The sequence below is a fragment of the Pseudopipra pipra genome, chromosome 8 (assembly GCF_036250125.1).
Source record: "Pseudopipra pipra isolate bDixPip1 chromosome 8, bDixPip1.hap1, whole genome shotgun sequence".
Taxonomy (NCBI): Eukaryota; Metazoa; Chordata; class Aves; order Passeriformes; family Pipridae; genus Pseudopipra; species Pseudopipra pipra.
In genome coordinates this window covers 35648267-35668306 of record NC_087556.1, presented here as the reverse complement: position 1 = coordinate 35668306, position 20040 = coordinate 35648267, and the positions used below count along the sequence as shown (strand labels likewise).

The following is a 20040-nucleotide window of genomic DNA, read 5'->3' as shown; positions in this document are numbered from 1 at the left end:
GAGGCTGAAGGCTTGCTTTTAAATTTGCCAACATGTTGTTTGTATTGAATTAAGAAGCAGCTCTATTGTGGACTTTTTCAGCCTGGATGAATGAAAATATGTTTTTCCTGAAATGGAAGAGAGCCGTGTAAAAAGAAACCGAACAAATGAAAAACAAACAAGCAAAACCAAACCTCAAACCAAACATTAAATTGGGAAAGGCTGAATTGGATTCTGTTGTTTTTCCTTATGCTGAGCATTACTTTGCTACATGATTTCTCTGATCTGTGTTTATAACTGAGGAGTTCAGGAGCCAACAGTGAATAATTGCCCAGGGTTTGCTGCAGATGGTGGAACTGTTTTTCAAACCAGTTGTGATAATCATTAGTCCATCCTCTTGTTCTCCAGGCAGTAGCCACTGGGAGGCACGATTTTGGGATATAACTGTAATACACTTCCCTGTTGAGCACTTCCCAAAGCCAGCTTTTATAAACTTCATGGTGGGTGGGACTTCCAGGCAACTCTGTGTCAGCAACTTTTGCATGGTCTGTGTTCCCTTTCTGGCTCAGGTTTTAAAAATATCAGTAACTCAGTGAACAGCTTCTGAAATTAAGAAATGGAGCTAATTTCTAGAATTTTTTTTATTTTCTAATTTATGTAATTGAAAAGAAGAAAAATCCAAGTCTAGCACTGATGACAAGCTTTCGTTATCTAAACAATTTCTCACCACTAGTGTTGTGCTCAGATATTGAAATGTATGGCTGTGGCTCACCAGGAGGTGAACTGCAGGATTAATTTATATGGGGAGAGATCTGAATTGAAGAGAAATGTTGTGAATACTCCAAACCAAAACTCAGATTAGACAAAGCTGATTCCTGCATGGGTAGCCAAGGATGGAAAGCTCTGAGCCTTGTTCTGTCTGTCAGTGGATGTCCCTTGTCTTGGAAAGTTTAAGGCACTGCCAACTTCCCTTGAGTGCATGGAAGTGTGTGGGAGTCCCTGTAACTTCAGCACATCTCTGACTTGCCAGGATTTATAATAAATGAGAGAGATTTTTGTCCATGTTTCACAAAAGCCAGGCAAATGTTGGAATATTTCATTGCTGGAAAAAAAACACCCCAGTGCTGAAATGCAGTGAGGAGAGTATTGCTCATCAGAATGTTGCCAACTCTGTTATAGAGATGAGCCATACAGAATCTTTTTGCAAAATAAAGGAGGCTTTAGCAAGCCAAGATTTCTTTGTATGTGCATTTTGCTGCAGAATAAAAAGCACCTTCCAGCTGATGCTTTTGTGTAAGGAACAGTGATGTGCTGCAGACGTGAATAGTTCATTTCTCTCAAAAATTCACGTGCTTGTGAAATAGGAGGAAATCTGCAGTTTTGCCAGGTTTCTGAAGATTGATTGGAAAGTGGTTTGGAACAAGCTGCCACTTGAATGCTATTCTGTGTTGATATTTTCTGCTGCTCCTGCATGTTCAAAAGATTTCTAACTCCATTAAACCACCACTCTGATGTTGGCCTTGGCTGTATTTCGACGTGTTTTTCAACAGTGGGATGCAGATATCTTTCTTCTTTCCTTTCCTGATTGGCAATCCTTACTTTTTAGGAAGAAATTAGCAATTCCAGGTTTTGCTTTAACTTGTTTTTTGCATTTCACTCTCTGTCTCTGAAAGCAGAAATGAAACTATTGCTGAGGATGGAGAGAAGTGAACGTTTCTGGAGCACTAACATGGCATTGGCATCTGAGCTTGAATCTCACACACACTGGAGACAGAAGGGATTTTTAAGTAGAAATGGTGCATCTTTTTGCCAACAAAACTTGGTTTTCCTTGGTATCTACATTTAGAAACTGCCTTTCTAAATGCAGATAAGGGGAACAGACTCCAGACTGTGTTTTAATGTGTGTGGCTCACTGGGTTAGATAATATTTTGCAGATATAGGTGAGGGGCAGCTGGTGCAAGATGCAGAGCCAAAATAACAAATACAGTGCACTCTCATGGTGTTGCCTACTCAGATATTCTAAAAGCATAAAATGAGGACTGGGATTAATCTGTGTTATGAAAAGAAGATTGAGTCACACATCTTTTGTCATATCTGTCCTCTTTGTTTTTTATTTCAATGGGGGCTCTTTAAAAAGTAAGGCACTGCTTCAGCCTCAGTAAAAATAATCTTACTTAAGCCCTGGCATCCCATGTGCCATTTAGAGCTTAATTTTGACCTTGTTTAAAAAAAAAAGAGCAAAACCAAACAAACCAATAATCAAGAAAACAGTCATTTTCACTCTTCTTTAAGAGAAAAAATGCTTTTGAAAGAATTTTTGAACAAGTGTGGTCGTGAAGAGGTTTGTAGGGTCAAGAAAGGAATGGGTTAATTTAGGCTGGAACCAGCAAGAAACATAAATACAAGTTGCCTTTCACCTCTGCAGCTGAAACTCTGGACAGAAGGGACGATGGAAGGGCCAGTTGGGAATAAAATCGTAATTCCCATGGCAAGCTGGTAATGAAAAACTCCCTGGTGCTGTGCTTGGGACAAACTGATGTGTCTCTCTGGAGAAAGGCAATAAATACCTGCTGTGGGAGGCCAGACTGCAGCACAGCCACTGCCCCAAGATGCCTTTTGGCTCCCATTTACAGTGAATCATCCCAGCCCAGACTGCTCTGAGATAACAGAGCTGCTGTTCCTGGAAACCAGGGGTGTGCTTTGATGCACAGATGCCATCTGAGGTTCCTTGGAGGAGGAATCCTGCCCTGCAGTACTGACAATAAGAGAATAAGGTTCTGCTTAAGCAGTGACTGTACTTGTAGGTGCTCAGGTGTTGTTTTTCTGCTTTGGAACAAAACCAAGCAGTTTGCTCCACATCCAGCACTTGCAAACAAAAGAATCATAAAGACACATCTTCCCAATGCATTCAAGAATGGCAGCTAAAAAGGAAACAAAAAGTAAGCTAAAGAGCATTTTAAAATGCTGGGAAGTTGGTGCTGAAGTCTGTTGTGTTGAGGAGGGTCCTGCTGAGCACACAGCCTGGATGGGCAGCAATGCTCAGTGTGGAAAAAATGTCCAAGGTCTGTGTATGAATTTTGGGGGCCTTATAGACTGTTACTTTTTCATTTGAGAAGCTGACACTTTAAATGCAGCTCTAGGCAATTACAAATCAATTATAACCCACGGCTATGTTAGAATTTTAATGTATTCAAAGACAAATCATCCCATTTTATTGAAGGTCAGGATCTGGATAAAGATCATTCAGCTTCCCCGTTTAAATGGAGCTAACTGAAGCTAATTATTAATCAGCTGGACTGAAGGGGGATTGCTGCTCTCACACATGGTATTTGTTATCTCTTACAGGCCATTTCATTCCTCACACCACTCGCAGTCATCTTTGTGGTGAAAATAATCCGTCGAACAGACAAGACTGAAATTAAAGAGGCTTTCTTAGGTAAAGTATGTCATACTTCAGAGATGGAAAATGTGTGATAGCTCTTGGAGATTGATTCCAACTGTGGTCTAAGCCTTGAAGAAAACCTGTCTCTGTTCCCAGCCCATTACAGTAGTTTTCTGTGCAAGCCATCTCACAAAAGCCTTTGTTTTTAGGTGTGTTTCTGATGGACAAATTCTGTGCCTTAATTCCACAATCCAGCTAGCAAGGGCTGGAATTTGATCAGCAAAGGCAAGTCCATCTGAGACACTGTTCAGTTGGATATTTTTCTGTTACACCCCATCTCTTACTTGCCTCTTATTTATACTTGCAGCTCTTGTAAATTAAGGGTTTGACTGGAAAGTCCTGTGAGACTCAACTGCTTAGTGTAGGAATTTACCCCTCTCATTGTTTCCTTTGAGCTTCTCAGTGAATTTACTGTTACCCATTGCAAAATCTGTGATCTTGGCTCAGTTTTTCTAATTAAAAGCTGATGTTTCATCTTAAACTGCCCATGGAATTGGATATGCACTTTATCCTGGGCTGTGAACTGCAATGGCTTGTTTTGGGTCACGTCTAATTACAGCTGTGGGCAGAAAATTCCAGCAGAGGAACAGGTAGACAATGGGGAGGGTAAGTCTTAAGGTGTTCCAGCTAATTCTGGCTCTTCATGTCCTTTGAAATATTAGTGATACATGCCCAGATCTTTTTACATAGATATTGCCAGAGACCAATATTGACTAAAGCACTTCCACTGGCAGAAGATACTTTGAAGCACTAAGAACTGCAAATGTTTTTGTTGGCATTATGCTTGAGATATGCATCGTTCTGAAATTCTGTTTTCCTGGCTAATTTACACTTTAATTTATTGGCCCTTACACAGTAAAACCAAAGCAATACTCAGCCTTGCCTTAGCTAGATAGGATGTAAATGACATTATGTATCTGCCTGTGAAAAATCTTTCTGCACAAGGCTGCATTCCCTCAGCTCCTTCTTTCTCCAGCTGCTTTAGCACAAGTGTGAAATGATCCCAGTTTTGTTTTGGCTGCTGCCACTCATTTGTAGTAAGTTCTGAAGTGTCTTACAGTGATATTTTCCTGACGAGTCCATTCAGTAGAAAAAACCCTTCATTCATAAAATGCACACAGTCAGTTCTGAGCTTCCTCTCCCGTTGTGTAAAGAATGAAAGGAACTTGGGGTAGTTTCTCCATCACTTATTCTCACCTTTTTGTTCTAAAAACACTTTTTTTCCCCTGCTGTTTTGCCTTCTGATTTGAAACCCTCTAATGTCCAGGAGAAAACTTGCCAGCTTCCCCAGCACTCCTCTTGCTACACAGACTTGGAGGAAACACCAACCTCAATGTTCTGTTCAGTTTGTGCCATAAGTGTGGAACTTCTTGTGGCTTATTTCTGTTCAAGTGTGCTCTGCATTAATAGGAGTCAGTATATTAATGTGTCTGGTGAAGTGAAGGTTCATTAGCTGTGGTGGAGCTTTGCTGATTTGCAGAGATCTGACAAATAATGTTCATAATGAATGATCAGGAAGTCCCTCCAAAGGAATTTCTCTGGGTATGACACGTAGAAGAAATAAAAAAAGTTAAAAGCACATGAAAATTCTTTGCCCCTCATACAGCCATTAATGCAAAGAAGGTGGTTCAGTGCACCAGGGGTAAGGAGGAGTTAAATTCCTACATGGAGATGCCCTTCAGCCTTCCCCTGGAAGGGCCTAAATTTCTTGCTGGTTGGATTATACAATGGGCAATATAAATATTTCCTAAAGGGAACAAAATGAGAGCAAATTGAATTTATCATCCTAACAGTCACACTGTCATTTGATTGTCAGCATGAGGAATATGCAACAGTGCAAGTGTGGTTCAGTCAGGGGTACAATGAACAATCAAGACAAAGTTCAACAAAAAGAGTAAATTATACTGCATGTCTCCCAAAGTATTTTTTCAAAAGGGGAATTCAGTGCTGTGACCTTGCTGGTCACATGCATTTGACTCTGTGGAAAATTTTCCCCATGCAATTAGCATCAAAAACTGAGACAAAACAACTGAGGAGGGAAAAAAGAGCACGGAATTGAGTGGTCACTGTGAGCAGAGGTGGAAAGAGGAAGACTTTCTTTATAATATGAGTGTCTCTAGGATTGAGTTGTGCTTTTATTTTTGCTGGCAGCTATTGCTGTAATCTGAGAAAACCCTTATTTTTGCTTTGACGAAGGACCTACCTTTTTTTTTTTCTTAACTTTAAAACTAGAATCTATAACAGACATTTTTATGATCTATAGCATCCTCAGGCAAAGATTTTATGGGTGAGTGCTGCTGAAGTGCAGCATCTGGGGCAGCAGCCCAATGAGGAAATAGCTGATGGAGCTGTCAGAATCCAAAGTTACATTACTGTAAATGTTTTCCTGGAAATTAGAGATTTACCTAGTAACTGTTTTCCTAATGGGAAATAAAATTCAGTGGCCCTTGTTTTGTAACAGAAAAATTGGTTAATCCTGGGAGCAAATGTAAGGGGAAAACATTGAGATTTTTAATCAAAACATCCACATCCTTTCGAAAGGAAAATAAAAAAGTCATCCAGTTCTAGTTTTAGCCAAAAGTCTATTCTTTAGCCTGAAATTGGACTGTTTAATATATATATATATATGAACACACATACACATATATGTATATATATATATATATGTTACATATACAGGAATTCTCCTTGACCCAAAGAGCCTAAGATTTCCACCTGGTAAATTACAAAACTAAAAAATTGCAAACCCACAGTGCTTTATTCTCTGATTTTTTTCCCATTTGGTGGTTTATGCCTGTACAAATGGCATGACAGGAAATAAGATTTCTCAAGAGTGAAAGCAGAACAAAATAAGTCATGATTATTATGATGCTTTGGGGTCTGTTCTTAGTCTGGGTAATAAGTAAAACAGAAGGCTGCAAAGATCAGTCAGTTTTCAGTCCAGCAAAGGTTTCAGTCTGGGAATCAAATTCTGTAATGCTGCAATGTATTGCTTGGTATTTAGGTTGTTATTGTTCTGTTTGTTCATTCTGTTTTGTAGCTGTTTCCTTGGCTCTAGCTCTGAATGGTGTCTGCACAAATACAATTAAATTAATAGTGGGAAGGTAAGTCTTGTCACGTTATAAATGATAGCTTTAAATATTAAGATGAATGGAGACAGGTTGACAACTACAATACATCTTAATAAATAGTTGGCTGCTGCTCCAAAAGGTGTGGGGATGGAATAGGCCCCTGAGAGGTTGTTTTTTATGTGGTGCAGGTGTTGTACAGCTCCATTCTGTGACATCCCACTGGGGCAGGAATCCATGCCCTTGTGTTTTGTTATTTTTTTGAGGATCTGGCAGATCCAGACAGGTGAGGAGTTTGAAAGGAACGGTGTGAGCTGAAAACAGTCCATTAAATTGGCAACACAGAAGGGAAGAGTCACAGCATGTGGGAGTTGAGATGCCCCTTGTCTGATTAAGTGGAAATCAGTTGAGTCTCTGTGTAACTCAGTGCCTGCATTTTGTGAGAAGCATATTAGTGAGTGTGGGGTTTCCAGGAGACACCAACATCCACCTTGAAGTTAAGCAATAAATGAACTCCTAGACAGACTGTTTTTTTAAACATAAATTTGAAGGACGGGCTCAGAAAAATACAGCAAACAAAACTCCCTGAAAACTGATTTTTAAGGTATTTTTTGGCTCTTTATCAAATTTTGAATAATTTCAGCTGAAAAATATATATTTGACTTGAATTCATAGACGATTTAAGAGTCCATTGCTGCTTTTGTTGTTGACCTCTTTCACAGCATTGAGGGAGCAGTATTTGGTTTCTGATGAACCCTCTCTGCTATGGTATTGATGCCCTGACAGTAATGGTATTTGGTGCTTTTATTTTAAGAGTGTTTTTGAAATAATTCAGAATCCATTTTGCTCATTCTGCCTGCACCCCAAGCCAGCTGGTGGCTCTCTCATCTTGTCTCTGAATCTGTGATTATTCCCTTTACTTCTCTGGGGGGTTTATTGGCTCAGGATTGGGATGACACCAGTCAAACCAGCTCAGAGCTGGGTCACAAGAAACTCAGAGGTTTGTTTAATGCACTTAGTCAGCATCAAGGCTGGCATTAGAATTTGGTGATTGTTCTGGTGCCAGCCTTGTAGCCTCAGTTGTAGTCCTGGATGTGTTGGCAAGACTTGTGAGAATTTGTGAGTCATTCCGTTGCCTGGCTCTGTCACTGGGGTGCTGTGCAAGGTTGATCACCAGGCAAGACCAACCCTGCATGAGTGTTTTTAGAGACAACTCCCACTTTCATGCTGTGCTGGAAGCTTCCCTGTGAGAGCCTGCCTGCAAAAAACGTGACCTTGAGTTGAGAGACATGGTTTAGTGGTGGATTTGGCAGGGTTAGGTTTCCTCTTGAACTCTGGGGTCTTCAGGGTCTTTTCCAACCCAAATGACTCTGTGATTTCTGTTGCTGTGTTAGAGCTGGAGGGAATGAACTCTGTATGTAATGAGCAGTAAATGTGATAATCACTTTGAGGTTTATCTGTTACTACAGCTTTTATATTTTTAATATCCATGGTGTTTTTTGTAGACCGCGTCCCGATTTCTTTTACCGCTGCTTTCCAGATGGAGTCATGAACTCGGAAATGCACTGCACAGGTGATCCAGATCTGGTGTCTGAAGGCAGAAAAAGCTTTCCCAGTATCCACTCTTCCTGTAAGTTCATTTAAATATAGTGCCTCTGCTGCAAAAAGCTGTCCTTTCTGTGCTTTGGAGTTGCTTTTTGCTGTTTGATAATTAAGCTGATTTTGGCTGGAGGGGTCTGCACTTCTGACTTTGCTCTCCACTCTCAGAAATTTCCTTCTGGAAATGAGTTGTGAGCCTTTCTTGCCTTGAGAACCACCTGACTTCATTGGGAGCCCCAGCAGGACTGTCAGTAGAGTGAAACCCTGTTCAAGGTTACACAGTGGGATCCTGAGGGGTGTCTGTTCCCCAGTGCAGACCCCTGAATGCAACCTTTGTCTATAGAGTACATATTTATTTTGTTGTATTCCACTGAGGTAGGAAGCAGGACATTACTTGTCACTTTTGGCTTTGAGGTGCTCCTCAGTTTAGGTCTGATGGTTTGATCACTTATTCCCAGCTTATCCTGTATCCTAACAGACATTTAGGTAAAAATGTACAACCCTGTCTTATTTAATTAGTTGTATTAACTTAGATGTTTGCAAAGGTTCCTTCCTCTGTCTTAAAGAGTTTACTTCCAGCATGTTTCATGTCAAGTGTCTAATAAAACTTCTTTTCATCAGTAAAATAACTTGATTGCTGTGAGGTTGGTTGGGTTCTTTGGCCAGGATTGTTTGTTGCCTTCTGGTGTTCTGCTGCTGAGAACTGTAAGTTGTATCTATGGAATTTGTTTTTCTGATCTTTTTTCAAAGTAGTAACTTCAAATTGCCTAATTGTGCAGAACTATGTTATGAACAAGTTGGGTAATGAGATGAAGGAAATTGTGAGTTAATCTTGATTCCTTTTTCTTGTTTGAGTGCTAGAAATGGATAAGAGAGCAATAAATGTTTGTGGATTAGCTTTATAGTTCTAAACCACAAACCAACTTAGCTGTCTCAAATTTTGTTTGTAAGCTTTGATTACATTAAAAGGACAATATCAACTGCAGCTGCTTGAACTGCTCAGCTGTTTGAAGACTGATGTTGTAATACCTAAATCTCTGACAAGCCTTCAAATCCACACATATTTTAGTCTCATAACAGAGAAGGAAACCCTTAATTTGTCTTTAATTTGACAGTCTGGCAGTGCTAACCCCTGCTCCTCCTGTGCAGCAAAATTATTTACATAACCAGGATTGTCAGTATTATTGTATCAAGAATAGTTTATAGTTGTGATCATACATTTAGTTTCTTGCTGTTTCCTCATCCCCACTAGATTAAAGATTGAAAAGGGAAAAAAGTATGATGGAAAGCATGCAATTATGCTACCTTCCCAGACCTATGGAGCAATGAGGATGTTTGGGATATAATAGTTCACGTGTGTAAATTTTTCCATAATTCTGCATTTTCTTATCTCAGTCTTAAAAAGCTGTCCCTCCTGTCTTCTTAGCATGTAGGTGTTTTTAAACTTTCCTGTCATAAAGTCAGTCCAAAATTTTTTTCATGGCTCCTTTCTCCTCCCTTCAGCATAAGATTGCCACTACATCAAATGCAGGAGTTTGATTCTTCACATTTGTCATCCGTTCTCTGTGTGTGGTGGAATTCATGAAAAAGCATCAAAAAATATGTATATATTTGTTTGTTTGTTTCTGTTACTGTTTGAGGGATTTTTTTTTTTCTCTTTTCATGACTGCAGAAATGTAAGTGGGGAGGATGAGAGCTGACATAAACTATAATACCTCTCTTGGAATGATAGTTCCAAGTAGTCCACTGCAGTTTGGTGTTTCCTACTTGAACACACGAGGAAAATAAATCACCAGTAAGAGCTGCTGGGCAGCTCATAAAGCAAAGTTAGAGGCTTCAGTCAAGAGCCATTTTCATCTTCAAAGCATTTTCTCTCAAGGCATTTCTTGGATAGGCTGTCAATCAAATGGTTTGTTATACCAGAATCTAAACCCTCATCCATGCAAAATGAGGCCCTTACCAGGAAAGTCTGGGGTGCTGTGAGTGCTGTGCTGTAAGGATGGGACACAGGGATGTGTATGGAGAGTGACAACACTGATGCTCTCAGATGGCCTGACCTTACCCTGGGTACTCCTTAAAAATGTTGTGAACTACCTGTTACCACTTGGAGAGTCACAGAATCACAGAATCAGCTGGGTTGGAAGGGACCTCCGAGATCATCAAGTCCAACCCTTGATCCAACCCCGCTGTGGTTCCCAGCCCATGGCACTGATGCCACATCCAGTCTCATCCTAAAAACCTCCAGGGATGGAGAATCCACCCCTTCCCTGGGCAGCCCATTCCAATGGCTGAGCACCCTCTCTGGAAAGAAATTCTTCCTGATATCCAACCTACCCCTCCCCTGGCACAGCTGCAGACCCAGACCTCTTGTCTTGCTGAGAGTTGCCTGGGAAAAGAGACCAACCCCCCCTGGCTCCCCCCTCCTGTCAGGGAGTTGCAGAGAGTGAGGAGGTCTCCCCTGAGCCTCCTCTTCTCCAGGCTGAGCCCCCCCAGCTCCCTCAGCCTCTCCTCCCAGCACTTGTGCTCCACTCCCTTCCCCTTTGCCCTGAAGGAGGGGGTGTTCTCCTTACTGGAGCACAGATAATTTTCTTGGCTTCCTCTCCCCGTGCCAAGGAGTGCACATAAGATAAATCAGAAAAGTGCATGGAGCACTCACTCCTGTTTTGATGCCAGCTGTAATTCCCTAAGCTTTTAACTGTGATGATTTTGGCTTAGAATATGAACCCAGATCATCCTTCCAAGTTGGTGACTCCAGGTTTTGGGTACAGAGCTCTAACTCAGAGGAGCAAAGACCTGACCTGTAGCATTTAAACTGAAACTTTGACCTGGATTTCACCTGTATAAAATGAGGGCAGACAACCAGTAGCAAGCAAAAATGTGCTGCTAAAGTAGTATGTGTTTATGTTATAGTTTAATGAATGAGTCTTGACTTATTGCCAAAACCAGGACAACTTCATGATTAGATCAGACCTTAAATATTTGTTTATGTTCACCTGTTTCTAGAACAGTAAGGAGACCAAAAATTAAAGGAACTAGACAGCATATTGTCAGAGAAAGGGTGTATCCAGAGACCTGTTTCATACCTCAGATCAACAAGGAAGAGACCATTCTGATGTAAATATAGATTTGCAACAGCTGCAAACCCCCCAGTGAGGTTTTCTGATCTGTTTGCCGTGTAAACAGTCTCTGAATGGCTTCTCTCCTGAAGTTTTTTTAGAAAAAAATGTAGCAACTCAGCAACACAGAATTGCTTCAAATATTGTTCAGTAAAATGGGCTGTTCAGGTTAAAAGAAAAACCAAACTCCTAGGCAGGCAGATATCTTCTGTGCTGCCATCTCTGTAGTAGTGAAGTCCTTGTACAAGCAACTGTGGGTAAATAATAGCAGCACAACACATTTTATTTAGAAACACCAAAAATCCTGTGGGAATGAAATGCCAAATTCTTGACCCTGTTTTGCTTTCTTAGAGGAAGTGATTAATTTATCATGATAAAACTCCCTTTAGGCTTTTATTCTGCTCACAGATTGCAATTGCCAGTCTTGGCTTCAGCTTTGTTTAGTGCCTATTTTTGAATGTGTTATTTCTGAATTGGTCAGAACTATTTCAGCTGTATTTTTCAGTTAAGGGGTTGCTGCCTTAGAGGAAGCTGCATGAGACTGGTTTTGGTACCTTTGTACTGGAGTTAAAAATAGTGGCTTGGTGAGAGTTTAATTTAACCTCCTTGGAGCCTGTGCTGCTTATTATTTGTCTCTTCTCCTTTTCCTGGCTGCCACTGAGAAGAGTTGGGATGAATTTCCCCCAGTAAAGGGCTTTGCAGTTCCCTGTGTTGAACTTCAGGAGATCCCAGAAAGAGTGATCCCAGTTGGTATGAATGGGTTTCACATCAAATGACTGGAAACCCAACTCGATAAAAAATTAATCACTTGAAAAACACAGTGGCTGCAGAGATAACTGAACTTAAAATTTCCTGTTGGATAGGAGAGATGTATGGGGGAAAAAAAAAATCAACTAAAAATTAGCATTTTCTGTGTAAAAGTGCTAGCAGCCAAATAAATAAAATAGTTGTGAATTTATTTTTGTAGCTGCAATTTAATTACCTAAATTAGATTGAAAAGTTTACTTTTCCCTAAATTGTGCCATTGATTTTTTTATTTTTTTTTTTTTTAAAGAGAAATCTTTATTGATTCTAGAGATTTCTTTTTACATGGAAAAAAAAGTAGAGTTTTGAAGAAATTATTTTGTGGTAACATCTCAATTTTGTTTGTACAGTTCCAGAGTGAATGTTAACACAGAGCTATACAAGAGCTCTTATTTCTTGTGTGGGTGTTTTTGTTTTTCTTCTTCGTGTTATTGCCTCAAAGAGGTTTGTAATGATTACTGTTTAATATAGCTGAAAAAATCAGAGAATTTAATTATAAATCTGAAATGAAGAATGTAATGAGTGTGGGGACAATAACAGTGGTATGTTATGTTATATGTTTTTTAATTACCTCCTTGATGAATGAGGGTGTCTTGGTCCACTTGAGAAAATAATGGCCTTTTAAAAGAAAATTATTTTCTCTGCCTTTTGAGCCTAGTTTAGTCTTATCTCACAGCCCTCACAGATAAGATGCTAAATAATATGTAAAACCCCAACTATTATGTGTTGTTGACCCCATTTTCCTAAGGAATTTTTGTTTTCCAAAGAAACAGTTCCCGTCACTGTTTATTTTTTAATAAATGGCACTTTTTATACAATTAAAATCTAGGTAGTAATATGGCAGTGCAATTGCAGCTGAAGTTTGCAGTGGCCAGATTGTCATGGTTGTAAGTGGTTGTAACATCCTGAAGAATTGATTTTCCCCAGTTTCATTGTTCAGGATGAGCCTTTGCAGGTATAAACTCGTCACAAATCAAAGGAAACATCCATTTCCAGCATAATCTTGCTCTGCTCAAAAAAAAAACTATGCCAGAACTGCACTGCCTGAAGAATTCTAATCTATTAATAGTCAGAATTACTACATCAAAGAAGTTTTCAGCAAACAGGGTTAATGGGAGCAGTGGTCTGGGAATTAGGTTCTTAACACCTACTGTGCACTTTAATAGGCTGTTAAGGAAACACTGCCAGTGGAGCATGTTCCACATTGTAGATTCTGTTTGTATTAAAAAGAGGATGTGCATTTATAAGAGTAGTGATGGCCTAAGAAAGGAAGTACAAACAGCAATAGGAAAAAAGGAATTGGTTACCCTTTTCTTCTGGCATAATAAATGGGATTAGATCTTCAGGCTGGTCCTGAAGAGTAATTTCCTGCTTTCAGTAGCCAGATTCCATTATGGATAACAGCAATAATTGCTCATCCTGTTGTAGCAAGCTTAAATGTATATAAGGAAATTTTTTCTTTAGAGTTCCCTCATCCTTTCGCTGAATAAAGACAGAGGAATCCCAGCTGGTTTTTTTCACCTCAAAAATGTTTCTTCCTTATGAGCAAGGTCCACTCCCAAATCCTACAGATATTCCTGCTCTACCTTTCCCCCTCAACACTGACTTTCTAAGTGGACTCTCTAAGTTGGCTTCTTAGGACTGCTCTTTATTAAGGCTCTTCACAGAGCAAAAAGTCTCTGCTAGAAAACCAGCAGTCCTGTTGGTGTTTGGATTTGCTGGTTGTCACTGAAAACAGGTGGCAGTGGGGGAAATGACCATGGACATCATCAGCCTCATCCCTTGCCTTGTCCAGGAATGGCCCTGTACCCAACTTTAGAGCCAGTTTCCTTATCCAGAAGAGAGAAGGTGAATGCTGAATGTCTCTTCTTCATCCTTTTCCCAAGAATCAACAGCTGATTCCCACAAGCTCTCAGTAGTTTAAGTATAAACTGGCTCAGGAGCCAGGTTTTCAAGCAGCTATAATGCACATTGAGATAAACAAGGTGGCTGTTTCTCTGGCTATTTTCTTCTATGAAAATATATCTTTTCTGTGAAAAGATAGAGCCATGCAGGTATGTTATCCATCTTTGCCAGTGCTTGCCACTTATCTGTGTGAGAATTTACCAAAGGTGGGAAGAAAGGCCCTTATCCTTCCCTCATTTCCTCTGCAGACAGTAGGCTTGCTGCCAAGCCAGGTAAGAGCTCTTTGCCCCTCACCAGCACCCAGCCTTCTTCATTAAAGTGACTAAAACAGATGAAGGATGAGGTGTTACAGGTCTCTGCTCTCTAGAAAAATTCATCAGAGCTTCTTGAAGAAAAGCTGAAAGTAAAATGTTATTTAGCAATACCAAAGACTGCATGAAAAATCAGAATTATGTCACTTGAGCCTGTTGCTTTCTTGGTCTCAGGACTGGCATTTTCTGGTTTACAATCCACTGTAATTTGCGATTCACACAGAATACCAAAGAGGGATCTATGTGTGCTCTTCATTTTGTTTGTTTGTTTTTCCTAATCTGGAGGCCAAACCATGCAGGAAGAGTAGAGTGAGACTTCAGAGGAGAGGAAGCAAAAATATGGAATCATCTTAAATCCTGAGTCATTAGTGAGGAATACAGTGAATGACTTTGTGGGTCAGCATGGTTCTTCTTCAAAAGCTGGAGAGCTGAAGTTAAAGAAAATGAACTGGAAATATGAGTAAATCTCTGAGTTTAACTTCAAGAAACCAGTTTTTCCAGCAGTTACTGCTGTTCCTTGGTTATTATAGCTGTTCAAATTGCTTTCATTTGTGTAGGGAAGAAGCTTAATTACCTCACAGTCTGATTTTTCCTTTTCTTTTGCCTATCTTCAACTTTTTAAGCTGAGTTTAAGGCATATGCTTGATTTCCCAGCCTGCAGAAGACTTCATGGTGAAGCTGTAGACTTCAGCTGTATCTAAAGATCAGATCATTGTTCTTCTGCCTGACCTTTTCAGTTAAAAGGACTTGGAGTCACACCAGAGATCTAAAGATCAATTTTCATCTGCGAACTGCAGTGACAGCTCTTCTCTGCAGTGAAATGGGGCAGAAAGCTCAAGTCTGAGTGAAAAATGGATGGCTGGTAGCTCAGAGGAGCCTGGCACATCAGGTTCTGAGCATTTTTGGGGAAGGAGCCTCACTCCAGCACTGGCAAATATTGAGATTCCTTGAAATTCCCGTTGCAGCACAGCACTGACACACATCACACTCCAGGATCCATTCTGTGTGGTTTGGTGTGGCATTTCTGTAGAAAAACAACCCAAATATAGAGATGTTTCTAAATCAGGGGTGTTTGTAGCTCTTCCTTAGTGATGTATCTTTCAGGCTGGAGTTTTCTTAAAGATGGATCACCTCAACAGTGGGCTGACTGAGGCAGCACTTGGGGGGTAGGACAGGCTTGGATGAGAAGCAGGTAAATAGCCTGAGTAAATTTGCTTAGTTGCATGTTCATTGCATTCACTGCATAAACACGTTTCTTTGCTCTCTTCCAACTTTAATTTCAGGTCAAGGAAGGATATCCCTTTATCCTTCTCTGCAAAGAGGAAATCAGAGAATCGTAGGACTGGTCAGAATTCCTGTTTTGAGAAGCAGAAACTGATATTTGTGTGGGAATTTGCCCCCGGTCCCTTCAGCTGCGAAACATTTTGATCAGTAAGGACTCCCAAAAGCAGTCCTTGCTCTTCATCTTGGTAGGGCAGTTTTTTCACATCTGTGGAGACATAAATCAGAATATGTATGAGAGCATTCTGGCTAGACTGGAGCTGCTTGGAAGTACATCCAACCATCCTGTTTCCAAGGGGACTTTAAAACTCACCTTCATGAGCTGGGATGGGTGATCCGTCTCCAAATGCTACTTGCTGCCTCCAAACCCTTTTGAGCAGCAAGAGTGATAGAGTTGACTCATGTAAGATCATGTTCTGATGAAAGAAATGAAATGAAAGGACGAGGGAACTCCAAAGAAAAAAATTTCCTTATATACATTTAAGCTTGCTACAACAGAATGAGCAGTTATTGCTGTTATTCATAATGGAATAACCCTGAGACAATCCAGAATTATTTCAATAAAAATAAGAGTACCAAGTGCAATTCTGCTGTAAGCCCAAGAAAAATAGATCAATAAAAAGCCTTGAAATGGAATGATAAAGTTAAAATACTGGGCACCTTTCTTTAGAGGTGGCTGACTGATTTATCAAATGGCAGAAATCTCAGTCACAATGTTTTCTGAAAACATTAATTTAAGTCTCTTGAAAACAAGGGGATATTAAAAGTGTCTTGAGATAAAAGCTGTGAGATAAATACAGGAAATCAAATATGTTATTTATGCCAGAAAGAGAAAAAAATCTGCAGAAAGCCTCATTTGGATTTTGCTGTTACTGTCAGTTCTACATGGAAATCACAATCTATTATAGGTAAGTAAATAGGTAATTTTTTTTCCCACTTCCTTCTGCAGAAGAGTGAGCAAATAATGTTCAGTGTTTCATCTAATGAAACCTACAGGAAAAATATTTATGCAAAATATTTTAATAACTAACACAGCTTTGTTGCAATCAGTGGATTTGTCTGGTGATTTGAGACTTTTGGTTTGTCTTTGTTTCAGTCTGAACTAAAACAGTGGGTTTAGAAGTCTTTCAGTCTGGGGTTCCTACACTTTGTTTAAGCAACTAGAAACTTTTGGAGAATGGTTCTGTTGGAAGTGTCTGGTTGTGTTGGAAGGCAATGCAAGTTGGATTTGTGGATGAAACTACCAGTGGATAATAGCACGGGAGGTCTTAAAAAAATTACTCCCAGGGGAGCTGGGGGAAAGGAAAAAAAATCTTTGGATTATTTTACTGAGGGAATAATCCAATTATTTTACTGAGGGAATTAATCAGAAAATAGAAATCAGAATGGTTGACCAGCTGTTTATGTTATCATAGCATTTCCATAGACACTGGGGACTAAATATGATTTAATATGACCGGTGAGTCATAATAAATCGTATTTTTAAAAGTATCTAAATATCACTGAATATTTAATACATCACTTGCTCAGCCATGCAAGAAGTTGTCTATCATATGATAAGCCAGTTTATTCTTTACTGTATTAGCCTGTCTTTGCTGATATCCCTGGGATCCAGTGACAGGACATGTGGGAATGATTCAAAGCTGAATGGTTCTGACTGGAAGCAGGTCCTTATCAACAGGGTAATAATAAATAAAATAAATTTAAAAATAAATAAAATAAATAATAAATTTGCTTTAACTTTTGGTCAGCCCTGCAGTGGTCAGGCAGTTGGACTAGATGATAATTGTGGGTTCCCTCCAACTGAAATATTCTGTTATTTTTTATTCTGTTCTCCCCGTTCCCTGCTCTGGAAATGTTCCTTCATGACTTGCTTGAACTCAGTAAGTTTATGTGGGTGAACGCAGCAAGATCCTGTCTGGAAAAATGGAACTACTGGTTGATCTAAATAACAAAATGGTCAACAGGTAATGGTTAAAAGATATTTATTTGTGCTATCAAGCAGTAGAATATACTATCACTTTCTGGTGTTGTTTAGTATGGCAGGGAGGCTGGAATCTGGGGGAAAACAGAGTATCACTGTGTTCAGAGAATGCCTCTTTGCAGTAGGGCAGGTGATGAACAGGAGTTAAATCTGAGAAGCAGGATTGCAATTTGGATATGAATATTCGTGGCTCTGGCCTTGATGCTGTTACCAAAAAATGTTCTATGGTATACCTGGGAAATGTGTATTTATCTCTAACAGTTTTAGTCCTCAGAACTCGTTCACATCCCCATGTCTGCATTGTTTTGGATGTGTCCTATTCCTCCTGGGAAAACTCTGCTTATTTAAGCAGAAAGAATTCTAAAGATTACTCCTTGATTAGGTTTCTATCTTTTGGGAGAAGAAGCAAAATCTCTTGATTTATTTTTTTATTTATTTTTAATTTTTTTTTTCCTTTTCTAAACCAGTCATAAAGTCCCTGACAGTCAACCCAGGGGTCTCCTTGGTGTGAGTTGTCGTTTTAGGCAGGAAAAAACCACTGCAACAGTTCTTAAAACAACCCAGCCCCTTTGCTGTTGACTGGCTGATTGGCTAATATTTTATTTTCTCTTTATCTTGGCAGTTGACTGCTCCACTCAGTGTTGTGTTCCCCCTGAGGAGTTGTCTCCTCTGGTGATATCAAAGCTGATTATGCAGTTCATGCTCACACCAGATTTGCTTGATGAAGCACTAATTAAATGAGTGTAGTATTTGTGGTGTTTCTTGCTGTGCCACTAAAAAGAATAAAGCTGATAGGGAAATATTATATCATCAGAGTGAGGGGACAGGTAGTTCCTCCTCCCCTTTTCCACTAAATAATTAAAATTAGTCAGCTGTAAAAATGAAAATATTTTTACATTTTTAAAAGCCATTCATTTGTTTGAAAAATTAGAATTATGTGCTTCGGAGTGAAGAAATTACTGAATTTCAATAGAATTGTTTGCTATCCTGAGATAATTCATACAAAATATTACTTCAGTACATGTAATTATAGTTGGGTATCTATATTTGAACTGTTAATTATCTTTAGCTAGCAATTTCATGGAGGATAATCATACTTCCTTCAGTTGAAAGTGAGGATTTAAAGTAACAAATGAGCTACAAGCCACAGGTTTTTGGCAGTAATTGCTGCTACTCCCCTATTTTCAAGATAAATCTCTTAATTAACAGCTGTATGGCACCGTCTCACTGAGATGATTCACCCTTTTATAAAAGAATCCAGGGAAATAAGAAACGGATTTCTTAGATAGGCAAAGAAAAAATAAAATAAAATCTCCTGTGGGGCTTATTGGGTTGTTAATTAAAACTCTGAGGAGCTGAATTAAGAAACACAACCAGGAGTAGTTGTGTTTAATGCTTTTACCTGCCCTATGACATGTTTACCTCTCAGTCTTAATAACAAGGGCTGTTGGAATTCATGAGGGGCTTGCGGGATGATCCCCTTGGGGTTCAGTTTTCCTTGTCCCTTGTCCTGTCACTGTGCCTGGATTTAAGGCCTCTCTCCTTCCTTTTTTATGAGCTCCCTTAAGATACTGCAGGGCTGTAATGAGGTCTCCCCAGAGCCTTCTCTTCATGCTGAGCAACCCCAGTTATTCAACACAACAGCTTTTTTTTTTATGCTGTTATATACCTGGATATTTTCTCCTCTTTCTTTACATGATTAAAGAGATTAATCCCAGATGTGCTGTGTACTCCAGAATGGAGAGCAACTTCAGTTTTGCTGTCTTCAGGGGACCTAGACTGAATTGAAAATGCCCAACTTTAGAGTCCCTTATTCTCTCCAGAGAGTTTTTTAGAAGTTTGGAGCCCAGCATTGAGTTCAGTGGCAGAATAATGTCACTGTGCAGCCACTCACCCCTTGGTGTCCTGCTTTACTTTGATACCTGAGGTGTAGTTGAACAAAACTTTAAATCATTTACCTTTTTTTCCTCCCCAAGCTCTTCTTCTTTACATAAAACCCCCAGTGATAAGTTCCTCTTGCAGATGGTGGGTAGATCAGGCTTCATTACTCTGCATTTTGCAGTGTTGCAGGAATAAATAACATTTTGCTGTGTCTCACAGCATGAAAAGAGATGCAGAGATGTTCTGTATAACTCTTACTGCTCTGGCTGTGCATGGTTTTGGGGTTTCCCTGGTTCATTCTGGAAGTGTTCAGGGGGATTATTTGCAGGCAGTACTAACAGTGGTATAATCCAGCAAAATCACTGCACCTTGTCAAGATCCTGATCCTCCACTGTTAAAAAGTTTCCATCCATGAAGAAGTACTTCAGATTGTCTTCTAACTGTATTTTATGTGCTGGTCTGGATGATTGTGCCAATTTCCTTCAAGTAAATTTTAAGTTAAATGCACATCCCTAAACAAATGATACTTGGCAGGGTGAATGGAATGACCAGTAGGATAGGATCCATTATCAAGGCTGCTCCATGCCATAGGTATGGCAAAGGAAACAAGAAATTACCCTGATCCCAGTGGATGGGACTTGGTATATTCCAGGATTGAATTGGAAAAGA

At 39.7% G+C, this 20040-nt stretch overlaps 1 protein-coding gene across 1 annotated transcript in view; it reads left to right on the top strand.

The window, feature by feature from the left end:
- The window catches only part of PLPP4 (phospholipid phosphatase 4), a 52356-nt gene that overhangs the window by 18475 nt on the left and 13841 nt on the right, over positions 1–20040 (top strand). The window contains exons 3-5 of the mRNA XM_064663666.1: positions 3326–3416; positions 6463–6526; positions 7996–8120. Coding sequence (XP_064519736.1) covers positions 3326–3416; positions 6463–6526; positions 7996–8120 — 280 coding nt within the window. The remainder of the gene's footprint in view (positions 1–3325; positions 3417–6462; positions 6527–7995; positions 8121–20040) is intronic.